The sequence below is a fragment of the Lissotriton helveticus genome, chromosome 3_1 (genome assembly GCF_964261635.1).
Source record: "Lissotriton helveticus chromosome 3_1, aLisHel1.1, whole genome shotgun sequence".
NCBI lineage: Eukaryota > Metazoa > Chordata > Amphibia > Caudata > Salamandridae > Lissotriton > Lissotriton helveticus.
The window spans coordinates 1,928,102,359-1,928,124,912 of record NC_136061.1 but is presented as its reverse complement, the minus strand read 5'-3'; the positions used below and the strand labels follow the sequence as shown (position 1 = coordinate 1,928,124,912).

The 22,554-nt window shown below is 45.8% G+C and overlaps 1 protein-coding gene across 4 annotated transcripts in view; it reads left to right on the top strand.

The window, feature by feature from the left end:
• The window catches only part of FRMD5 (FERM domain containing 5), a 575,457-nt gene that overhangs the window by 359,247 nt on the left and 193,656 nt on the right, over positions 1–22,554 (top strand). For 2 of the 4 annotated variants that reach the window (XM_078682953.1, XM_078682954.1), the window contains exons 4-5: positions 18,236–18,314; positions 19,235–19,332. In XM_078682953.1, the coding sequence (XP_078539079.1) occupies positions 18,236–18,314; positions 19,235–19,332 (177 nt within the window). Of the gene's footprint in view, positions 1–15,578; positions 15,613–18,235; positions 18,315–19,234; positions 19,333–22,554 lie in introns of all 4 variants that reach the window. The other 2 variants (XM_078682955.1, XM_078682956.1) reach the window with 2 other exon arrangements.

The window sequence follows — 22,554 nt, the reverse complement described above, 5'->3', positions numbered from 1 at the left end:
GAATGCAAAAATGAAAAAAATCTGGACTAGATGAGCTATTTTAGCATTGTACTGGAAAACGTGAGACCTCTGATTGAAGCCGCATCGAATAATGCATTCCTTAGTTCCTGTTCCACATCCTCATAAGGCGACTGACTCACTCTACCAGTAATTTGCCACATATTCCATGCATATCTGTGGGTCTCATCCCCCCTCCCCCTTTGTATACATAAGCAGACTGCACACTGCAAGGCAGCGAGCTCAATGTTTCCCATGATAGGAGCCAATGCCCTCTATTTACTTTTCATGGCTTTCTTGCAATTAAGATAGCAACATTAAATTTACCACAATCCAATTAATAAAGTTGGAACTGGAACAATATAAGAGCTCTGCTGTAAGGGCCAACTGTAAATGAATAGTTTAGAAACAGACGCTCTAAATCACGTCTACTTCCAACACCAGCAGAAAGACTTGAAGGCCACGAGAGGGCGGCAACGGACCGTTAATCACCTCTGCGAGGTACCTGCGTGAGACGTGTGAAACGATAAGCATTCGGTATCTTTTTAAAGCGCTCTGTATTTTTTTCGTTGGCTGTTGTAAACACTGGTTAATTTACAACAAGGGGTGGTGATGGACAGAGTCTCTGAATTAAGCAGAGTACTCTCACCCAGTCAAGAGATCAGGGCTAGATCCAACACCGTTTTTTAGCTCATTGCACCATCCCAGTTTCAGAACCTGGCTGTATGCAAATTAGTCTGTCCCTGGCCCAGTGCATCATGGGAACAGGGCAGACCAGACTACAAAAGCCAATTCTTACACTGGGAAGGAAACAAGCTTCCGGGGACCGGTTTCTGCCATTTCAGGCGTCTTCGGCCCGGCTTGCTTGAATCCTGATGGTGCAATGAGCAAGGGACTCACATCTGAGTATACCCTTCCACGCTTAGGGTGGACAAAATAATTTACAACAAGGGGTGGTGATGGACAGAGTCTCTGAATTAAGCAGAGTACTCTCACCCAGTCAAGAGATCAGGGCTAGATCCAACACCGTTTTTTAGCTCATTGCACCATCCCAGTTTCAGAACCTGGCTGTATGCAAATTAGTCTGTCCCTGGCCCAGTGCATCATGGGAACAGGGCAGACCAGACTACAAAAGCCAATTCTTACACTGGGAAGGAAACAAGCTTCCGGGGACCGGTTTCTGCCATTTCAGGCGTCTTCGGCCCGGCTTGCTTGAATCCTGATGGTGCAATGAGCAAGGGACTCACATCTGAGTATACCCTTCCACGCTTAGGGTGGACAAAATAATTTACAACAAGGGGTGGTGATGGACAGAGTCTCTGAATTAAGCAGAGTACTCTCACCCAGTCAAGAGATCAGGGCTAGATCCAACACCGTTTTTTAGCTCATTGCACCATCCCAGTTTCAGAACCTGGCTGTATGCAAATTAGTCTGTCCCTGGCCCAGTGCATCATGGGAACAGGGCAGACCAGACTACAAAAGCCAATTCTTACACTGGGAAGGAAACAAGCTTCCGGGGACCGGTTTCTGCCATTTCAGGCGTCTTCGGCCCGGCTTGCTTGAATCCTGATGGTGCAATGAGCAAGGGACTCACATCTGAGTATACCCTTCCACGCTTAGGGTGGACAAAATAATTTACAACAAGGGGTGGTGATGGACAGAGTCTCTGAATTAAGCAGAGTACTCTCACCCAGTCAAGAGATCAGGGCTAGATCCAACACCGTTTTTTAGCTCATTGCACCATCCCAGTTTCAGAACCTGGCTGTATGCAAATTAGTCTGTCCCTGGCCCAGTGCATCATGGGAACAGGGCAGACCAGACTACAAAAGCCAATTCTTACACTGGGAAGGAAACAAGCTTCCGGGGACCGGTTTCTGCCATTTCAGGCGTCTTCGGCCCGGCTTGCTTGAATCCTGATGGTGCAATGAGCAAGGGACTCACATCTGAGTATACCCTTCCACGCTTAGGGTGGACAAAATAATTTACAACAAGGGGTGGTGATGGACAGAGTCTCTGAATTAAGCAGAGTACTCTCACCCAGTCAAGAGATCAGGGCTAGATCCAACACCGTTTTTTAGCTCATTGCACCATCCCAGTTTCAGAACCTGGCTGTATGCAAATTAGTCTGTCCCTGGCCCAGTGCATCATGGGAACAGGGCAGACCAGACTACAAAAGCCAATTCTTACACTGGGAAGGAAACAAGCTTCCGGGGACCGGTTTCTGCCATTTCAGGCGTCTTCGGCCCGGCTTGCTTGAATCCTGATGGTGCAATGAGCAAGGGACTCACATCTGAGTATACCCTTCCACGCTTAGGGTGGACAAAATAATTTACAACAAGGGGTGGTGATGGACAGAGTCTCTGAATTAAGCAGAGTACTCTCACCCAGTCAAGAGATCAGGGCTTGATCCCTAAGCGTGGAAGGGTATACTCAGACATGAGTCCCTTGCTCATTGCACCATCAGGATTCAAGCAAGCCGGGCCGAAGACGGCTGTAATGCCAGAAACCGGTCCCCGGAAGCTTGTTTCCTTCCCAGTGTAAGAATTGGCTTTTGTAGTTTGGTTTGCCCTGTTCCCATCATGCACTGGGACAGGAACAGACTAATTTGCATACAGCCAGGTTCTGAAACTGGGATGGTGCAATGAGCTAAAAAACGGTGTTGGATCTACCCCTGATCTCTTGACTGGGTGAGAGTATTCTGCTTAATTCAGAGACTCTGTCCCTCACCACCCCTTGTTGTAAATAATTTTGTCCACCCTAAGCGTGGAAGGGTATACTCAGACATGAGTCCCTTGCTCATTGCACCATCAGGATTCAAGCAAGCCGGGCCGAAGACGGCTGTAATGCCAGAAACCGGTCCCCGGAAGCTTGTTTCCTTCCCAGTGTAAGAATTGGCTTTTGTAGTTTGGTTTGCCCTGTTCCCATCATGCACTGGGACAGGAACAGACTAATTTGCATACAGCCAGGTTCTGAAACTGGGATGGTGCAATGAGCTAAAAAACGGTGTTGGATCTACCCCTGATCTCTTGACTGGGTGAGAGTATTCTGCTTAATTCAGAGACTCTGTCCCTCACCACCCCTTGTTGTAAATAATTTTGTCCACCCTAAGCGTGGAAGGGTATACTCAGACATGAGTCCCTTGCTCATTGCACCATCAGGATTCAAGCAAGCCGGGCCGAAGACGGCTGTAATGCCAGAAACCGGTCCCCGGAAGCTTGTTTCCTTCCCAGTGTAAGAATTGGCTTTTGTAGTTTGGTTTGCCCTGTTCCCATCATGCACTGGGACAGGAACAGACTAATTTGCATACAGCCAGGTTCTGAAACTGGGATGGTGCAATGAGCTAAAAAACGGTGTTGGATCTACCCCTGATCTCTTGACTGGGTGAGAGTATTCTGCTTAATTCAGAGACTCTGTCCCTCACCACCCCTTGTTGTAAATAATTTTGTCCACCCTAAGCGTGGAAGGGTATACTCAGACATGAGTCCCTTGCTCATTGCACCATCAGGATTCAAGCAAGCCGGGCCGAAGACGGCTGTAATGCCAGAAACCGGTCCCCGGAAGCTTGTTTCCTTCCCAGTGTAAGAATTGGCTTTTGTAGTTTGGTTTGCCCTGTTCCCATCATGCACTGGGACAGGAACAGACTAATTTGCATACAGCCAGGTTCTGAAACTGGGATGGTGCAATGAGCTAAAAAACGGTGTTGGATCTACCCCTGATCTCTTGACTGGGTGAGAGTATTCTGCTTAATTCAGAGACTCTGTCCCTCACCACCCCTTGTTGTAAATAATTTTGTCCACCCTAAGCGTGGAAGGGTATACTCAGACATGAGTCCCTTGCTCATTGCACCATCAGGATTCAAGCAAGCCGGGCCGAAGACGGCTGTAATGCCAGAAACCGGTCCCCGGAAGCTTGTTTCCTTCCCAGTGTAAGAATTGGCTTTTGTAGTTTGGTTTGCCCTGTTCCCATCATGCACTGGGACAGGAACAGACTAATTTGCATACAGCCAGGTTCTGAAACTGGGATGGTGCAATGAGCTAAAAAACGGTGTTGGATCTACCCCTGATCTCTTGACTGGGTGAGAGTATTCTGCTTAATTCAGAGACTCTGTCCCTCACCACCCCTTGTTGTAAATAATTTTGTCCACCCTAAGCGTGGAAGGGTATACTCAGACATGAGTCCCTTGCTCATTGCACCATCAGGATTCAAGCAAGCCGGGCCGAAGACGGCTGTAATGCCAGAAACCGGTCCCCGGAAGCTTGTTTCCTTCCCAGTGTAAGAATTGGCTTTTGTAGTTTGGTTTGCCCTGTTCCCATCATGCACTGGGACAGGAACAGACTAATTTGCATACAGCCAGGTTCTGAAACTGGGATGGTGCAATGAGCTAAAAAACGGTGTTGGATCTACCCCTGATCTCTTGACTGGGTGAGAGTATTCTGCTTAATTCAGAGACTCTGTCCCTCACCACCCCTTGTTGTAAATAATTTTGTCCACCCTAAGCGTGGAAGGGTATACTCAGACATGAGTCCCTTGCTCATTGCACCATCAGGATTCAAGCAAGCCGGGCCGAAGACGGCTGTAATGCCAGAAACCGGTCCCCGGAAGCTTGTTTCCTTCCCAGTGTAAGAATTGGCTTTTGTAGTTTGGTTTGCCCTGTTCCCATCATGCACTGGGACAGGAACAGACTAATTTGCATACAGCTAGGTTCTGAAACTGGGATGGTGCAATGAGCTAAAAAACGGTGTTGGATCTACCCCTGATCTCTTGACTGGGTGAGAGTATTCTGCTTAATTCAGAGACTCTGTCCCTCACCACCCCTTGTTGTAAATAATTTTGTCCACCCTAAGCGTGGAAGGGTATACTCAGACATGAGTCCCTTGCTCATTGCACCATCAGGATTCAAGCAAGCCGGGCCGAAGACGGCTGTAATGCCAGAAACCGGTCCCCGGAAGCTTGTTTCCTTCCCAGTGTAAGAATTGGCTTTTGTAGTTTGGTTTGCCCTGTTCCCATCATGCACTGGGACAGGAACAGACTAATTTGCATACAGCCAGGTTCTGAAACTGGGATGGTGCAATGAGCTAAAAAACGGTGTTGGATCTACCCCTGATCTCTTGACTGGGTGAGAGTATTCTGCTTAATTCAGAGACTCTGTCCCTCACCACCCCTTGTTGTAAATAATTTTGTCCACCCTAAGCGTGGAAGGGTATACTCAGACATGAGTCCCTTGCTCATTGCACCATCAGGATTCAAGCAAGCCGGGCCGAAGACGGCTGTAATGCCAGAAACCGGTCCCCGGAAGCTTGTTTCCTTCCCAGTGTAAGAATTGGCTTTTGTAGTTTGGTTTGCCCTGTTCCCATCATGCACTGGGACAGGAACAGACTAATTTGCATACAGCCAGGTTCTGAAACTGGGATGGTGCAATGAGCTAAAAAACGGTGTTGGATCTACCCCTGATCTCTTGACTGGGTGAGAGTATTCTGCTTAATTCAGAGACTCTGTCCCTCACCACCCCTTGTTGTTGTAAACACTGGTGGCATATTTCTCGCGAGTATTTATCTGTTCATTCGCATTTTCAAAGAGAAGTCAGCGGCAGCAGACACCTTCACACCAAATACAAAGGCCAGACAGCAATGAATAGAACCACACAAAATTTCAGATAAAGTGATGTACAACATTTGTCAATATGTGACAATCACACACGGAGCTAGGGCTTTGCTGTAGGAGGCAACGACGTGCAGCACACAGTTTTAGGTAATCTGCCAGAGGCGTTTCACACTTCCCAGTTGTGAATGCTCTAGTGAGTTTGCACCGGGGAACAACCAGGGCACATCAGTTGATGCCTGTATAAAAGACAAAGGGATAAATGGTATTTACTCCAAACCTTTTTACCCAGGCAAACAAGCGCTCGCCATGACACAGCCTTTTCTCTTTTAGAGCCATCCCACTTGGACTTGCTCTGCTTGACTTGCTGCTTTGGTAAAAGCTTTCTTATCTTCTTTATGGGGTGAAACAGATGGCCCCCTAAAGAAGATAAGTAAGCTTTTACCACAGTAGTAAGTCAAGGAACTCAGTCTGAAAGGGACGGGGCTAAAAGAGAAAGAAGGACGTCACTAGGACCTCTTCTCCAATGGCTGGCCACCGTTTATCATGAACAGTGACGCCAGCCAATGGAAAGACGGGCGGGCTTAACCTCGCTAGTGAAACTTACTGAAGCTCATTAAATCTCGCCAGCTCGACTGCGCATGTGCGCAGTCTTTCGCAGGCCGAGACCTAACAAGGAAATGTCTCTTTCATACTTTATCAGGACAAACAAGCTCAACTTCCTCGAAGAACAGAGTAATTATTGCTTCGTGATGATTTAAAAGGCCATGACTGTTATCTAGCAGAGTTGCTGTTCCACAAATGAGCAGGGTTTAAATAATCATATATCAGGTTGAGCAAAAAAAGGCAACACAGGGTTCACCACTAGAACATATTCATTTCCTGAGAAAGATAACGGACAGCATGCAATGTCCACCGGCAGCCGTCCCAGGCTGCAACTGACCCTCTTTGGAGTCTGGAATGCCACACCGGAGAGTAAAGATTCCACAACGGAACTCTAAATTAAAGAGAAACAACCCCACCCACAGTAAAACCATCCCATAACAATTTGCTACAGAAACAACTTGAACAATGAACAGCAGTATAAACGGGTACGGAAAAAGAGTGAGAGCTAGCATAAATAAGCCCTTTGTCTTAAAAACATGGCTGTGTTGGGTAGCTGTGCTCAAGAGCAGTCGAAGTGTAGAAATATGGACCATGAGTGGAGAATGCCAAGCATGGCTGCTTTAAACTTCTGTGGCCACTCCTCTGCAGGTGTAGGCCACTTCACTGTAAGTGTTTACATTTCTCCTTTTTAGCAACTTGAAATGCTAAACGTGTTTCTAAAGTTGGGTTTAGCAGGACGCCTCTTGTTGGAGCATCTCCCTGTCATTTTTGTAAACAAACAGTGGCACCTCACAGCTAATGTTTAGATTGTGCAGAGCTGGCAGAGAGATATTGAGGCCTGGTCACCTGAGTGTTTTCGGTCTGCCCCGGCGTGGACGGAAGCACTTTGTTTAAACAGATCTTGCCTACTAAGAGATACCTCTGCACCACAGCTATGTTTCTAACGTGCAGGGCTGCAAAAGAGACATCAGGTCCCAGTCACCAGAATCATATCTGTCTGCCCCTGGCACAGACTGAAGCATTTCTTAAAGTAGATGTTGGTTTCTCGTCGGTGCCTCTGCGCTGCTCATGTTTACAGTGTACCGGGCTGTGAGATGACCATCCAGTCCTGGTCACCAGTTTTATCTGTCCACTCCTGGCAAAGAAAAGTTTTCTGTAAACAGAGGCTGGTTCCTCACAGGTGGCTCTACACTGTTCATGTTTAGCGTATGCAAGCAGGTGAGAAAGGCATCCTGGTCACGTGGTCCTGGTCACCGGAATCTTATCAATCTTCCACTGGCACAGACTAACACATTTCTGTAAACAGATGCCGGCTTCTCACAGGCATCTTGCGTCCAAGCAGGTTACATTGGTAAGTTTACCACAAATATAGCGGATATGGCATTGCTCTAGTCAACCGTCGCCAAAGTAATCATCTTGTTCATTACATTAGGTATCTTTCAGACAAATAGATATTTCATACTCTCGAAAACCAGAGAGGATAGTTTGTGCGTATCTCTGGTGGTAAAGAGTTCCATATCCTGGGTGCACTACCAGCGAAGAAGCGAGAGGAGGTTCTCTCTTATTTTAATCTTGGCAGTTCTAAGAGAAGAGAGTTTGAGCTTCTCCGTGAGCGGTTGCCAGCAGACAATGTGAATTTCTGGCCCTGGTAATAATGGGGTCTTTGGTGTTGCACTGTGTGTGTGATGCATGCTGTCTTTAGGATACAACATGCTTCAACAGGTTGACACTTGAATACGATGAGAGAGAGTGATGTGATTGTAGCGACTCGTTCCAGTTACTAGCCTAGTGGCAGTGTTGAGCATAGCCCTCAGTGAAGCTATTTGAGATTTTGGGGTGCCAGTAAGCACCACATTACCATAGTGTAGTCTGGAGTTCCCGTACCACATTTTGGAAGTCTGTCAGGGGGGTGAAAAGCTTGTTTTCCCTAAGTAGCCCAAGTTGGTGTAGTGCGCCTATAGTGGTGAAGTTAATGTGGGTGATCATTTTAGATGTTTTTCAATGAAGGTTCAGAGAGATGGGAGGGACATCCAGACCTGGTCACTGTAACCTTATCTGTCTGCCACTGGTACAGACTATAGCATTTCTTTAAACCGACCCTGACTCCTCACAGGCACTTCTGCATAGTTCATGTTTACAGTATGCAGGGCTGCAACAGGGATATTTAGCCATGGTCACTGGAGTCTCATCAGTCCACCTCTAGCATGAACTGATGTATTTCTATAAGCAACCGCTTGCTTCTCAGTGGCACCTCAAAGTACGCAAAAAAGTGATGGATGGATTGCTTCAACTGATCTCAGCCACTGGTAATCACGCTGGATGCATATTAACCCATCATTATTTTGCATACTTTAGTTTGGACCTACCCACATGCAAATCAGTCTTGACCCTGCTCAAATAGGAACATACTAGCCCGAAATGCCAGGCCAGGTTCTCCCTGAACCAGAACACAATCAACCAAGGACTGGTTTTGCCCTAGTTATGGCTCATCACCAAGGTATAGCTCGGTTCCAGCGACAATGTGAAGTGGACCCACGTCTGGGCATACCTATCCCACTTAGGGTGACAATCCAAGTATACATAAAAGTGATAAAATGCTTGAATTAATCTCAGCCACTGACCATCACTGGGGCAGCATCCCAGTCCATCGTAATTATGTACACCATGCGACCTCAATTTGGACCCAGCGATATGTATATCGGTCTAGACCATTCTCCAATAGGAACAGTCCAGCCCGAACTATCAAGCCCAGTCCTCCTTGAACTAGAATGGAAGCAACCTAGGAACGGTTTTGCCCTGATAAGGGCTCATCAGCCACATATAGCTTAAATCCAGTGGCACAGTATCACAGGACTCCAAACTGGGCATACCCACCACACTTAGGGCATCATAATATTTAAACTAATCTCAGCTACTGCAATCACTTGGGCCACATTCCAATCCATCATTTTTCGCCCACAATGCCACCTCAGTTTGGACCCAGCCTTACGCTAATCAGCCTTGGCCCTGTTCCAATAGGAACAGTCCAGCTTGAATACAAGCAAGCTAGAACCGGTTTTGCCTTGATAAGGGCTCATCAGTCAGGTATAGCTTGATTCTAATGGCACAGTAATCACAGGGCATACCTTTGGGCATATCCTTCGCACTTAGGGCATCGACTGCAACAACAAGGTAATGGACAGAGTGCTTTAATTAATCTCAGCCACTGGCAATCACTGGGGCCCAATCCCACTCCATCGTTTTTCACTCACCATGCCACCTAAGTTTGGATCCAGGCCTATGCAAATCAGTCATGACCCTACTCCAAAGGGACCAGACCAGTCCAACCTGGACTGCCAGGCTAGTTCCTTCCTGAACTGGAACACAAGCAATCTAGGACTGGTTTTGCCCTAGTTATGGCTCATCAGCCAGGTATAGCTTGGTTCCAGTGACACAGAGTGCATGGGACCCACATCTGTGCATATTCATCCAACTTAGGGCAACAATCAAATTAAACAAAGAAATGATGGATGGAATGCTTGAATTAATCTCAGCCACTGGTAATGACTCGGGGCAGTATCCCAGTCCATTGTTATTTTGAACACCATGCCACCTCAGTTTGGACCCAGACATATGCAAACCAGTCTTGACCCTGCTCCAATGGGAATAGTCTCAGTGGCTCCTCAGCACAGCTCATATTTACAGTGTGCAGGCCTGTGAGAGGGTCATTCATCCCTGAATACTGGAGTCTTCAGTCTGCCTCCCGGGACAGACTAAAGCATTTCCATAAACAGGTGCTGCTACCAGACACGTACCACTGCACTGCGGCTATTCCGCCGCAGTGCTAAGGAGGCGGGGCGGCCGCGTGGCGGGCGCATGCTGGTGACGGAACAGCTCCGTCACCAGCCGCTGTTGCGCTGTGCTGATGACGGAGCGGTTCCGTCACGGCCCCGCACGCTCAATGGAACGGTCAGTGCAGGTGCGGAATGCGCGCAGGCGTGCCGAGCGGGCCGTGTCGGAACTGCTTCGTCATCAGCACAGCGCGACCGCAGCTGATGACGGAGTGGTTCCGTCACCAGCAGGGGAGGGGTTAAAGGGTGCAGGGTTGCAAGAGGGACATCTAGCCCTGGCTACTGGAGAGCACAGCTTGTAGCTTTTTTATAAACAGGACCTGGGTCCTCGCAGGCATCTTTGCACAGCTCATGTTTACAGTGTCTCATGCTTATAGTGTGCAACGGTGTGAGAAGGACATACAGCCGTGGTCACTCTAGTCTTATCCATCTGCCGCTGGCCCAGATTGTAGCCTTTCAATAAACAAACACTGGCTTCTCACAAGCATCTCTGCCCAGCTCATGTTTACAATGTGCAGAGCCACGAGAGGGTAATCCAGCCCTGGTCACTGCAGCCTTATTAGCATGCTCCTGGTGGGGACAAAAGAATGTCTAGAAATAGGTATAGGTTGCCTTATGATAGAGACAGTGAGATTCTGCATATGAAGATATTCTGTTGAAATAGACCCTTAAAATTTTAAATGAATATATTCATGAGGTGAACACTACAGAAAGATTCACCAAGTCAACAAACATTGGATGAACATATTTGCTGAAATACAAACAGAGACGCCGCAGCCAATATGCCATCACCCACGTACAGCAAGACTTTAAATAATAATTGGAATGAGCACCAATGGATCTATCGAAAAGACTCTCAAATAACATTCATACCAATTCGTGGATAGCCACAAACACACCGCACACAATACTTTCAGTATCTGAACATTGACTCCCATGACGTCCTCAATCAGACGTGGACCTGAATTTGAACGCAAAACAGTTTCTAAAAAGCATAAAAGTAATTTTCTAAATTAAGGATTTATAGATATTTAAGAGAGACCTTAAAAAAACAGGGGTTTCCCAGGTCACAGAGAGATAGATAAGAATGCCATATGCCTCAAATCCTTGTATGTAAGACTGCCTGATCCCAGTGTTAACAAGGTCTGCATGGCTTATCCAAGAGCCGCCCACCCTTTCAGCACCGAAATCTCACTCCGGCGCTGATATAGTGACGACATCCTTATCTTCTGGAAAAGAGAGAGGATAACATGTGAAAATGTCTGTCATTGGGTCAACACCATCAACCCCGACCTACGCTTTTCCAGCAACATTTCTCCCGTTCCATGACCTCATGATTTGTCGTAGAGGGGATAGCCTACAGACTACTGAATATACAAAAAAAACATTGATTGCAACAGTTTTCTCCTGTACAGTAGCCGCCACCTGAAATCACTAAGGGATAACCTTCCCCTCAGGCAGTTCTTACAACTGCGCTGCAACTTCAGTAACACAAGACTTTTACACACAGGCACAACTGCTATCTAACAATTTGGAGGCTAGGGATTACCAACCAAACTGCATTAGAACTGCAAACAAGTGTCAGGGATAATAACAGAGAAGTCTTATTGGAGACATGCACATGACCACAAGAGAAGATATTAACTTGGGTAACCACTTTCACACCTGATTACAACAGAATACTCAAAATTATAAGAAAGCATTGGGACCTCTTGCAAACAGGCAACCAATCATTACCTCCACCTCGGTTTGCCTTCAGGCGCACCTCCAGTCTGGAAGGCATGCTCGTGTACACTAGTCCTCGCAAGACCACATGAACTGAACAAAGATCTTTATGGGATCTACAACCGGTGATTGGGCACTTCCCCTGTGGCTCGTGTGTAGTTTGTACCTTCACAAATGTAACTAAAGAGGTCAAACTTACACATACATTGACCTGGCAACAGAGAACACACACAAACTACAACACAAGAAATTGCATATATATGGTGACGTTCTCTGCAACAAGACATATATTGGGATGACCACAAGACCGGTAAAAACACGAATCATGGAACACCATAGGAACATCCGGTGTAAGAAAATAAGCACCAAGATGAGCACACATTTTTGGACTAAGGGACATTTCCCTGATGACGTGGTGGACAGTCCTGGAAGCAAACACACACACGGTCCAGGATACCCTATTCAGAAGGGAGTAAAACTCGCCAGTCAACTAATGTTAGTGGTTTGAATAACGACATCCCATGGAGCAAACTAATTAATTACTCCCTCAAGGGTTGTCTCTTAATCCACTGGACTTCTAGGGGGCTGCTAACACTGTGCAGTTCACCACAGCCCTTTATCATTATGAACTACTTATGCTGGATGTATGTCAATACATCGCATACTAATACCACGCGTGCCATTACAACGCGGGTACCATCGCATACCATTACATCGCATGCTTTTACCACGAGTATGCCTTTACCACGCATGCCATTACAACGCAAAGGCATGCATGGTAAAGCCATACTCGCAGTAAAAGTTTGCAAGGTAAGTGTCATCCCTACCTCTACACCTACACAACACACTACTCCCACCCCTACACTACTACTAACACAAAAAGACTACAACACTACCCATACTACTCCCAACCCTACACTACCCTAAAACACTACTACACTACAACACTACCCACACTACTCCCACCCCTACGCTACCCTAAACCCTAAAACAATACAACACTACATTAAACACTAAAAAACTACACTACACAAACACTACTATACTACACTAAAACCTAAAACACAACACTACCCTAAACCCTAAAACACTACTACACTACAACACAACTACACTACCCTAAACCCTAAAACACTACTACACTACAACACTACCCACACCACTCCCACCCCTACACTACCCCAAACCCTAAAACAATACAACACTACATTAAACACTAAAAAACTACACTACACAAACACTACTATACTACACTAAAACCTAAAACACAACACTACCCTAAACCCTAAAACACTACTACACTACAACACAACTACACTACCCTAAACCCTAAAACACTACTACACTACAGCACTACCCACACCACTCCCACCCCTACACTACCCCAAACCCTAAAACATTACTACACTACAACACTACCCACACTACTCCCACCCCATCACTACCCTAAACCCTAAAACACTACTACACTACAACACTACTCCCACCCCTACACTACCCTAAACCCTAAAACACTACAACACTACCCTAAACCCTAAAACAGTACACTACACAAACACTACTACACTAAACTAAACAGTACACACACTACTACACTACCCTAAACCACTTCACAAACACTACTACACTAAGCTAAACCCTAAAACACTACACTATACAAACACTACTACACTACTCTAAACCCTAAACACTACACTACCCTAAACCCTAAAACACTAAACTACCCTAAACCACCACACTACACAAACACTACTACACTACCCTAAAACCTAAATCACTACACTACATAAACACTACTACACTACCCTAAAACACTACACTACCCTAAACCCAAAACACTACACTACACAAACACTACTACACTACCCTAAACCCTAAAACACTACGCAAACACTACTACACTACCCTAAACTCTAAAACTCTACACTACCCTAAACCCTAAAACACTACACTACCCTAAACCCTAAAACACTACACAACACACACACTACTACACTACCCTAAACTCTAAAACACTACACTACACAAACACTACTACACTACCCTAAACCCTAAACCTCTACACTACCCTAAATCCTAAAACACTACACTACCCTAAACCCTAAAACACTACACTACACAAACACTACTACACTACCCTAAACCCTAAAACACTAAACTGCACAAACACTACTACCCTACCCTAAACCCTAATACACTACACTAAACAAACACCACAACACTACACTACACTACCCAAAAAAACACACTAAAACGTTATAAAAAAACACACACAACACAAACATTACAACACTACTTTTACACTACCCTAAACCCAAAAAAGTAACCCCAAGCGCAAACCCCCTTACCTCGCTCCTCTCCAGCGTCGCAGTCGGATCCTGCTTCCTCCTTCCTGCTTGCCTCACGTCGTTGTGAGGAAACAGCCTAAGTGCCCTCACAACGACTTGGATAGCCGCCGCAGTCATTACACATTACATTGCTTGTGTTGTAAAAGCGCATGCAATGTAATGGTATGCGTGGTTTTACCACGCGTTGTAACATCACATGCGTTGTAACGCATGCGATGTAATAGCAACGCGCAGTAAAATCCGCGTTGTAATGGCTGTTCCCCCTTATGGCATCCGCTCATTGTCTTCTCCACATGTAACCATGCAGACCGTCTGTGTAAGTGGGGTTCTTTTTTATACCCCTTGTCCTGGCAATCATGCCACCACTCTTCTTTGCCTGCTGATATCTGCAGCTCACTTCCAAAGTTGCGCTGATGTGATTTTCCACTGGCATCACCCGTGCGCATGCGCGCCTGGCTTCTCACAGCTAGCCTTGTTACCTATATGGAGTTTACTCCACCTAAAGTTGGCACTGGAAATAATACCCCCTACCTGCCACGCCGTTGCCCTTACGCGGCTAGCTAATTGCAGCAAGCCTGGTTTCTCTACACTAAAAAATGGCACTCCACTTAAAGATGGTGATGGATAGAATACCCCAGGTCGGCTGCTCCGATGCCCTTACCTGGTCAGCTTATTGAAGGGAGCCCAGTTCCTCTATACTTAAAGAGGGCACTCAAGCACGTCCCCTGCCGGCTCCACCTATCCTGACATGTGGGCAGCGAATTGAAGTAAACCAGTTTCTTCTAACGAGGCACCACAGCCACTTGTTTGTTTTCCCGACGGGGGTGGGGGGGGAGGATTATACGACACGGCACGATTCATCTCCCACTGAGTATTTCGACTGAACTATTCTGTTCACTTCAGGGCTCCCAAGATGGCACCAATGCAACCAAAAGTTTTTTCACGGTCTAGATGTACCATTCAACATAAAAAAAATTACACACCTGCAAATTGTTGCAGATGGGGCACTGAAGATGACCCTTATTCCTGCTCCTCCACTCCAGAGGCAGCAGTGTTTGGGTAGGTTGTCAGATGGAGTCCACACTTCGACTTTGTAAGTACTTCCTTTTTTACATGCAGGTCACTGCTTTGGACCTCTGCCATGAACCTTTGCATCTGATTTTCTTCTCTAAATTCTAGCATGCTAAATTAGCATTTTCACTGCTCCTACTGGAAGAGACAAAATCACTGCCTTAATTGGGTAGTCCATGCCCATTCTGAGCACAGTGTTTGAAATCTAATAACCTGATAATGTTTTAGAGGGTGTCACTTATTTGTCATGTCGTGAGGCTTGCTTTTTCACGGTGCTTGAAGCACCATCCACTAATAGCAGCATGCTGTATGGCTCTGAAGCATGCCACACCAAGATGATAATACAACCACCCCACTAGTGATATGCAGGTGGTTTTTATCTTGATTTTATTCTCTTTTACAGGCCAGCCACTCCTTTTACAAGGAACAATGTTAAGGTATCAAATAGCTCACCACATTTAGGTCATTTTGTGATTCGACATCATTTGATATCACTAGATTCCAATCACTGTGCAGATTAAGAGAACCATTTGTCCTGGCGAATTGCCAACTATCCAACAGCAAGAAACATGTTGACCTTTTACTAAATAGCTATCATAGATCATTGCGTGGGGTGATAGCCCCCACGTTTTAAACAGGCCAGTAGACTCTCCTATTAAAAAATCCCATTTAGAGGACTACTTAGTCTATTTTAACATTCTCCTTCCTTTACATATTCACTTTCATACACCAATTTACACAAAAGGACCCTACACCCCCACTTCACTTACAGCTTTTGTAAAAAAGATTTCTAACAAAGAGCCCCCTTATGAGTGCCCGTAGGGCATTGCAGCACCGGCCCGGCGAGGAGCACGCCCTGTGATGAAGCATGACACCCCATCAGGTGTGTGAGGACTCTTTTTCCTAAGGGAGCAGACCCCCTTCTGCTCCCCTAGTATCTGCCCGAACTCTTTTTCTTTTTTCTTGGAAGAAACTGCATACTCTTGTTATAGATTATCCAAGAGATCACCATGTTGTTCCAGTCATCTATCACGAGTGAGGGGGCATTGACCATACAATAAAACAGATATTATAAAGTTGAAAGGAACAAAGACTCAAGGCATCTTGCTCTAGTGGCACACTCCAATTTTATCCGAAAAATTAGCTCATTAGGTCAAGTTGATCTTACTTGCCTCCGTGGACTTCTCCTATCCCCAACCTGTGGAGTAGCTTGTGTCCCACTACTGTGACTGGAAACTGCTTCGGAGCCTTATCAGGCCAGGACCATTGCACAGCCATGCTCCATTCTTCTGTGCAAGTGTACACCTCTGCCTGTTTACTCATTTTAAATGGAGGCTATCGGTGTGCTGGTTCTAATGATGGCAGAGAGATACGTAGGAGAGGTCCTACAGGATAGAAGTAAAGAAATATGAGAATGTTAGCCTACTTCTACTACCAGCTAGGATAAAAGAAATTGAGGAGTAGAAGCAGCATCGAGCACCCATAGAATCTAAGTGAATGGGGTTTGAAGACCTCTTGGTCAAGTTCTGTACCACTGTAAAAGAAAAGGGCAAAACTTGCAGAATGCAAACTGCCTTGCAACTCTCTATGACCAACAACTGCCAGGAGGGTGCCACAGATTCCACCCTGATGTCCCCAGCAGAAAGCAGCAGTAGGAGATGCATGAGGTGACCCACCTGGCAGGGGTTGTCTTGGATCCAGGCTTTCGTGCATCCATGTCACCCTCGATGATGCAGAGCGGGTCACCAAAGGGCAGCCCACTTTTTTTGTCCACATAAAATCTGAGGGAGCACCTGACATCAATGTTCTACACCTTCTTAACTGATCACAAGTCTAAGCACTGGACTGGATTCTCCAAGACCCCCATATGACATAGCGCATGCCCATGCGATAGTGAAAATACTAAATAGTCGCTCTATACAATGGCCTGGTGTCTCTCTCTGTGGTACTAGAGTCAGCTCCCTTTGTAGAGGGTTTGCTCCAGGCACAGAGAGGTGACGAGTGGGTGTAGCACATCCAGCAAAGCGAATGCAGGAAACACCATCCACACACTTTCATGGAAAAAAATGTACACACTCACAAGTGATATCATGTTTTTCACTCACCCACCAATGAAAACTAGTGTCCCAGTCAAATGCCTTTCTTCGCACATACCATTGATTATTTGGGGCCTGTGTACTGCCCAGGGCCCTCATGGAATATACTCTACTTTGAGAAACATTATGGTGTAATTTGCAAAACCTTACAAAGCAGAACTTGGGCACAGTGCTGTAGCAAGATGCCAGTAACCCTACTACATGTAAGGAAATGGGCCCTCTCCAGATTTGGTAGTATAAAACAGGTGGACTTGGTATGCACTGTGCCCCTCAAACCCATGTACCCCAGTATTATTGCACAAGCTGCTCTACTGATAGTTACACACTTGAATTCCAATGTGAGAGAAAAAAACACTGAGCACCAGGCCAAGTTGAGTCTGTGGTGTTGCAGCTGGCAGTTAAATGGTCACGTTAGATGTACTTGGAGCCCCTTGTAGTGCTTGGAGTTCCTTGTCTGTAGTGCTTGCAGTTCCTTGTCTGTAGTGCTTGGAGTTCCTTGTCGGTAGTGCTTGTAGTCCCTCGCCTGTAGTACCCAGACTCCCTTGTCTGTAGTGCTTGGAGTCCCTTGTCTGTCTGTAGTCCTTGGAGTCCCTTGTTTGTAGTTTGTGGCGTCTCTTGTCTATAGTCTTGGAGTCCCTGGTCTTTAGCCCTTGGAGGCTCTCATCTGTAGTCATTTATCTATCTGTAGTCCTTGGAGTCCCTTGTCTGACTTTAGTCCTTGGAGCCCCTTGTCTGTAGTGCATCTGTGTGTCACTGACTGAAGCACCAGTCAAAGCTCAGACCGTGCCGTATGTACAAAGATGTGTGTGACCATTTGAAACTACTTTGTTCTCTGACTTTTTCTTCTCTCCCCCTTCCTTCTTTCTCATTCTTCCTCTTTATGTCCCTCCATCTTTCTCTCCTTCTGTCTCCTTTTATTTCTGTTTTCTCTTTCCACTTTGCTTTCTTTCCCTCCGTCCTTTAGCTCAGCCTCCATACACCATGTGCTTCCGCGTCAAATTTTATCCTACTGACCCTGCTGCACTTAGAGAGGAAATCACCAGGTAAGAGCAGGATCGCTTGCTTTATATATATTGTCTGTCCCAAACTTTGGCAGTGTATTGTCTAAACATCATTTCAATTATGTACTGCGAGAGAAGCTATGCAAAATCACCACATCTGAAGCACTGTCCCAGGGTGAGATGTGTCGCGTATGTGAAACTGAGCAAGGGTAAGAGATGCCTTCACTAAATGTGCGTGTGATGCCAGGGCAGTGCATGGATGTTATGCCTTTAATGATAGCAGGGTGATGTTAGGACAGTACCAGTTTGGCATGCGCTTCCCCTTACAGCATATTTGATGCTGAGCCAGGGGAAGATATGCCTTTACTGGTTGATTGTGTGGTGTCAGGATTGTGCCTTGGTAAGACACACTTCCACTGACAGCGGGTGTGCTACTGAGACAGTGCCTGGGGTTTACGTCTCCTCTGACAGAAGATGTGAGTCCAGGGCAAGACTAAGGTGAGATACTCCATAGCTAAGAGCGTATGTGAAGTGGAGCCAGTCCCTAGGTGCGTGTGTGATGCCAGGACAGAATCAGAGTTAGGCGTGCCACCTCTGGAAGCAGGTGTTATGCAGAACAGTATCTGAAGGAGGTATATCACCCCTGGCAGGAGATGTGATACATACATCAGTACCGGGCTGTGGTATACCTTCTCTGACAATGCTAGATCCACACAGAGGCTGAACCAGTGTAAGAGATGACTTCACAACCAGGGCTACATATTTAGTACAATCTGGTGTCTCCTACTTGTGTCTCTGGCTGACTTAAAGAGATGCCTACTCAGGGCATCATCACATTCAACATAACCTCTAACCCCCCAGGATGTCTCTGGCTAATGTCTGACTCTGCATGAAAAGGGCACAGTTACCTGTCCACCAGGTCTCAAGAGATGTGATGCTCTAATGCTCTCTTTTCTTCCTAGGTACCTGGTCTTCCTGCAGATTAAAAGGGATCTCTTCCATGGCCGCCTCTTGTGTAAGACCTCAGATGCTGCATTACTTGCAGCCTACATCTTGCAAGGTGAGGTCTTTTGGGAGAGTGCACATAGATCAGGCCCCTTGAACTTGAGAACCAAACACAAAGTCTTTTACAACAGTGCATCTTAGAATATGGGAGTGGCACAAATGTAAAAAATATTGCTTCAAGGCACCAGTGACAAACAATTAATTCTTCTCATTCCCAAACAGATCAGCATTCGATTTTGCATCTTCATGGCCCTTGCCCCATCCTCTCTAGCTCTAGATCTTGGATTTAGTTCTATTGATCACACATTTACACTGTGACTTACACCATTTTATTCTTACAAAAGACATGTTAAGAGCTTTGAGTCCTCTGACACTCTGGGTTATACTAAAACCTTTAAGTAGACAAACATTTTTAAGCCAAGTATATAAACACATAAAAAAGCCTGTCACTTCAAGGAGTGTATAACTCCGTAATTGTATAGCTCAGTGGCACATCTCTGGTTCTCTCTAGAACAGAGTACGTTGTGATTTTGCACAGGGATCCCGACTCTGCCACCTTCAATAAAGCCTGATCTAACAGAATGGCATAGACAAACTAAGTATGTCTTCTCAAAGTGATGCAGACCTTCTTGAACAGGATATTTATGCAGATCCTTTAACATTTAGTGCTCCATTGTCATTTCAGCCAATTAGATAAAGAACTGCACCAAGGGAGACCACTTACAGCATAAGGAAAGAGGGCACACACCTGTCGGGAATATGATGGTTGGAAATAGAGAGCCATAGCTACAGGTGTCACGTCCTGGTCAAGACCAAGAACTCTACTTGCATGCTGGTAAAAGTGAGAGCATAAACAGGCAAGCATAAATTGCCAATGTTGCTATTAATAAGAGAAGTGTATGTGTTGGACTCCAGTTTATTGACAACATGACAGAAACTCACTGGACAAAATGACACTGATTGCTCCTGTAACTGTCCACCAAGTAGATATATGGAAAGAAATCTCTAAAGCCGACCGTTGAGAATCTTATTGTTGATAAGAGAAGGAGGTGACAACAACCAATTTATTTGTTGGCGGAGAGGCAACAGTGACAGCATTCCTTTCCTGCCAACACAGTGGTCCACCACACAATTTATATGCGAGCGAACCATTGTTTTCACCACAGCAGTGTCTACTCAGTCATTACTGTAGCAAAACTTCTCAGACGGCTCGACAGAGTAAGGGCGGTTGGAAAATTGACTGTTTGTCCGTGCCCCAATTATAATGGGTGGACATATAGCTGTTTTAACTGTTCATCATCACCAAGATAGTAAAAAACAAAAAATACAGAGGCGGGCATTATCTTTAAATATAAAAGAAACCGGTTTGGTACAAGGATCCGTCATGTTGATGGAGTCCTGCGGGAGACAGCGTTTACAACGCAGTCATCGCAGTTCCTTTACAATGCTGTCATTACAACGATCGCGTTGTTAGAACGCGATGCCTTTACATCTCACGTCATTAGATCGACTTGCTGTCGAGGGCGCTCTAACATAAGGAATAGTATAATTTACTATTCCAACACCTTCCCTACTGTTGCGCAGGCTGGAGATGGAATAGTAAATTATACTATTCCTAAATCCAGCGTGCCCCCTACAGCAAGTCGACCTAATGACTTGTGTTGTAAAGGTATCGCGTTCCAACAACGCAGTCATTGTAACGACCACATTGTAACGGAACGCGATGCGATGTGCCAAACTGCAAAAAGCATTGAAAGGAACCGCCATGACTGTTCACTTTTAAGACTTTATAAGTGACCAGGTTGATGGTCATTTATAAATTAGGTGGACTGCATCTCCGGTAGGGTGATCGAGTAATTTACTCAGTTGCTGTGGCAGTGAAACGGGCCTTCCGCCTATATTTAAATCCGGGCTAGAGTCTTTGCAGCATATGAGACAAACCCGGCTCTATCGTACTTGTGATAGGGATGATCACAGTTTCTCAAATAATTCAAAGTATTATGCTTCATATAGTGGCCTCAAACTGTTGATGCACCACAGATTGTGTGTTTCAGCTGCACCTATTTAAACTGCATCGTACACCTACTACGATTCACAGGTTGAGAAGGCAAGGACCTCATTACCCACCCACTTGTACTTTGTTCACATGTTGGTTACCCAGCTTATTAAGCTGGTGTTTGTGTGCGGGTTCAGGGCTTGTTTATTCACTTGCATAGATGAGAGTACACTTGTTTTTCCTTATTCCTTGATTAACCGATTTTGGATTCAGGTTCCCAGTATCTGATTTCCATCTTCCCTGTTCTCTCCAATTCCACCCTGTCTAGGAGCTTCTGGTTGCCTTTCAAAACTGAGGTTCTGGGGCCATCAGTATGGTGCCCCACAAAGAGAAGAACTTGGTATTTCACCATCAGTCCTTTGTGTTTGAAAAAAAAACTCACGACTGGCCTCAGAAGAAAGCTCGACCTCCACCAGTTTACACTCTTCTTATCCAATCAGTCTTGTCCTGCTACATCCTCTTCCCTCTTCAGAAGGGTCAACAGCTGTAGGCATTTGACCTAAACGTTACTTATTTCAATCTCCTGTCTCATTATGAAATTCCTAGCACAAGGTGCCCCCAATCAGAGATGGTTCAGCTCATGGCCCTTCACAAAAGTGATGGGAGTAGTAGCCATGCACTTGCTTTTGTATGGAGAGAACCTGTAACCGAAACATGTTAAAGTGCAGTCTGCATATGTTCCAGATCAGGCTGTCTGTGTCTGAGAGAAAGCCCTTCCGCACCATTGCTGACATTGGCATTCAGAGGAGCTGTGCGGGTCTTCCGGCAGGGATGGCTTATCCTCCACCCTCCAGAAAGGGTTCTGGCCCATTACCACACTTGCCCTCATTTCTTCTTAAAATCGTTGATCACTCTGTAGTGCTTTCAGAGGACATTGGGTCTAATGGCCTCAAGTATTCCAGTGGTTCATCTAACCAGCTTAAGAATGAGGCCGAGTCTGATCCATTTGACTAATTATTTGGATTAAAACTTCCTTGCCTCTAAATGTATTCTACAGGCTTGGGGAAACATCAAAGTCCATACAAGCAATTTGTCCCTATAAATGTTTTGTCTGGGGTGTTACCACATCACGAGCTGACATTTCCACCCACCTTCCAACAAACAAGGTTATTCAAGTTCGTAGCAGCACAGTACACCAACAGAAAGATATTCCTTCAGAAGCAGAGGAAGAGGCCACATAGTTAGAAATGTAGAGCTCCTTATGTGCCGAATAGCCGTATA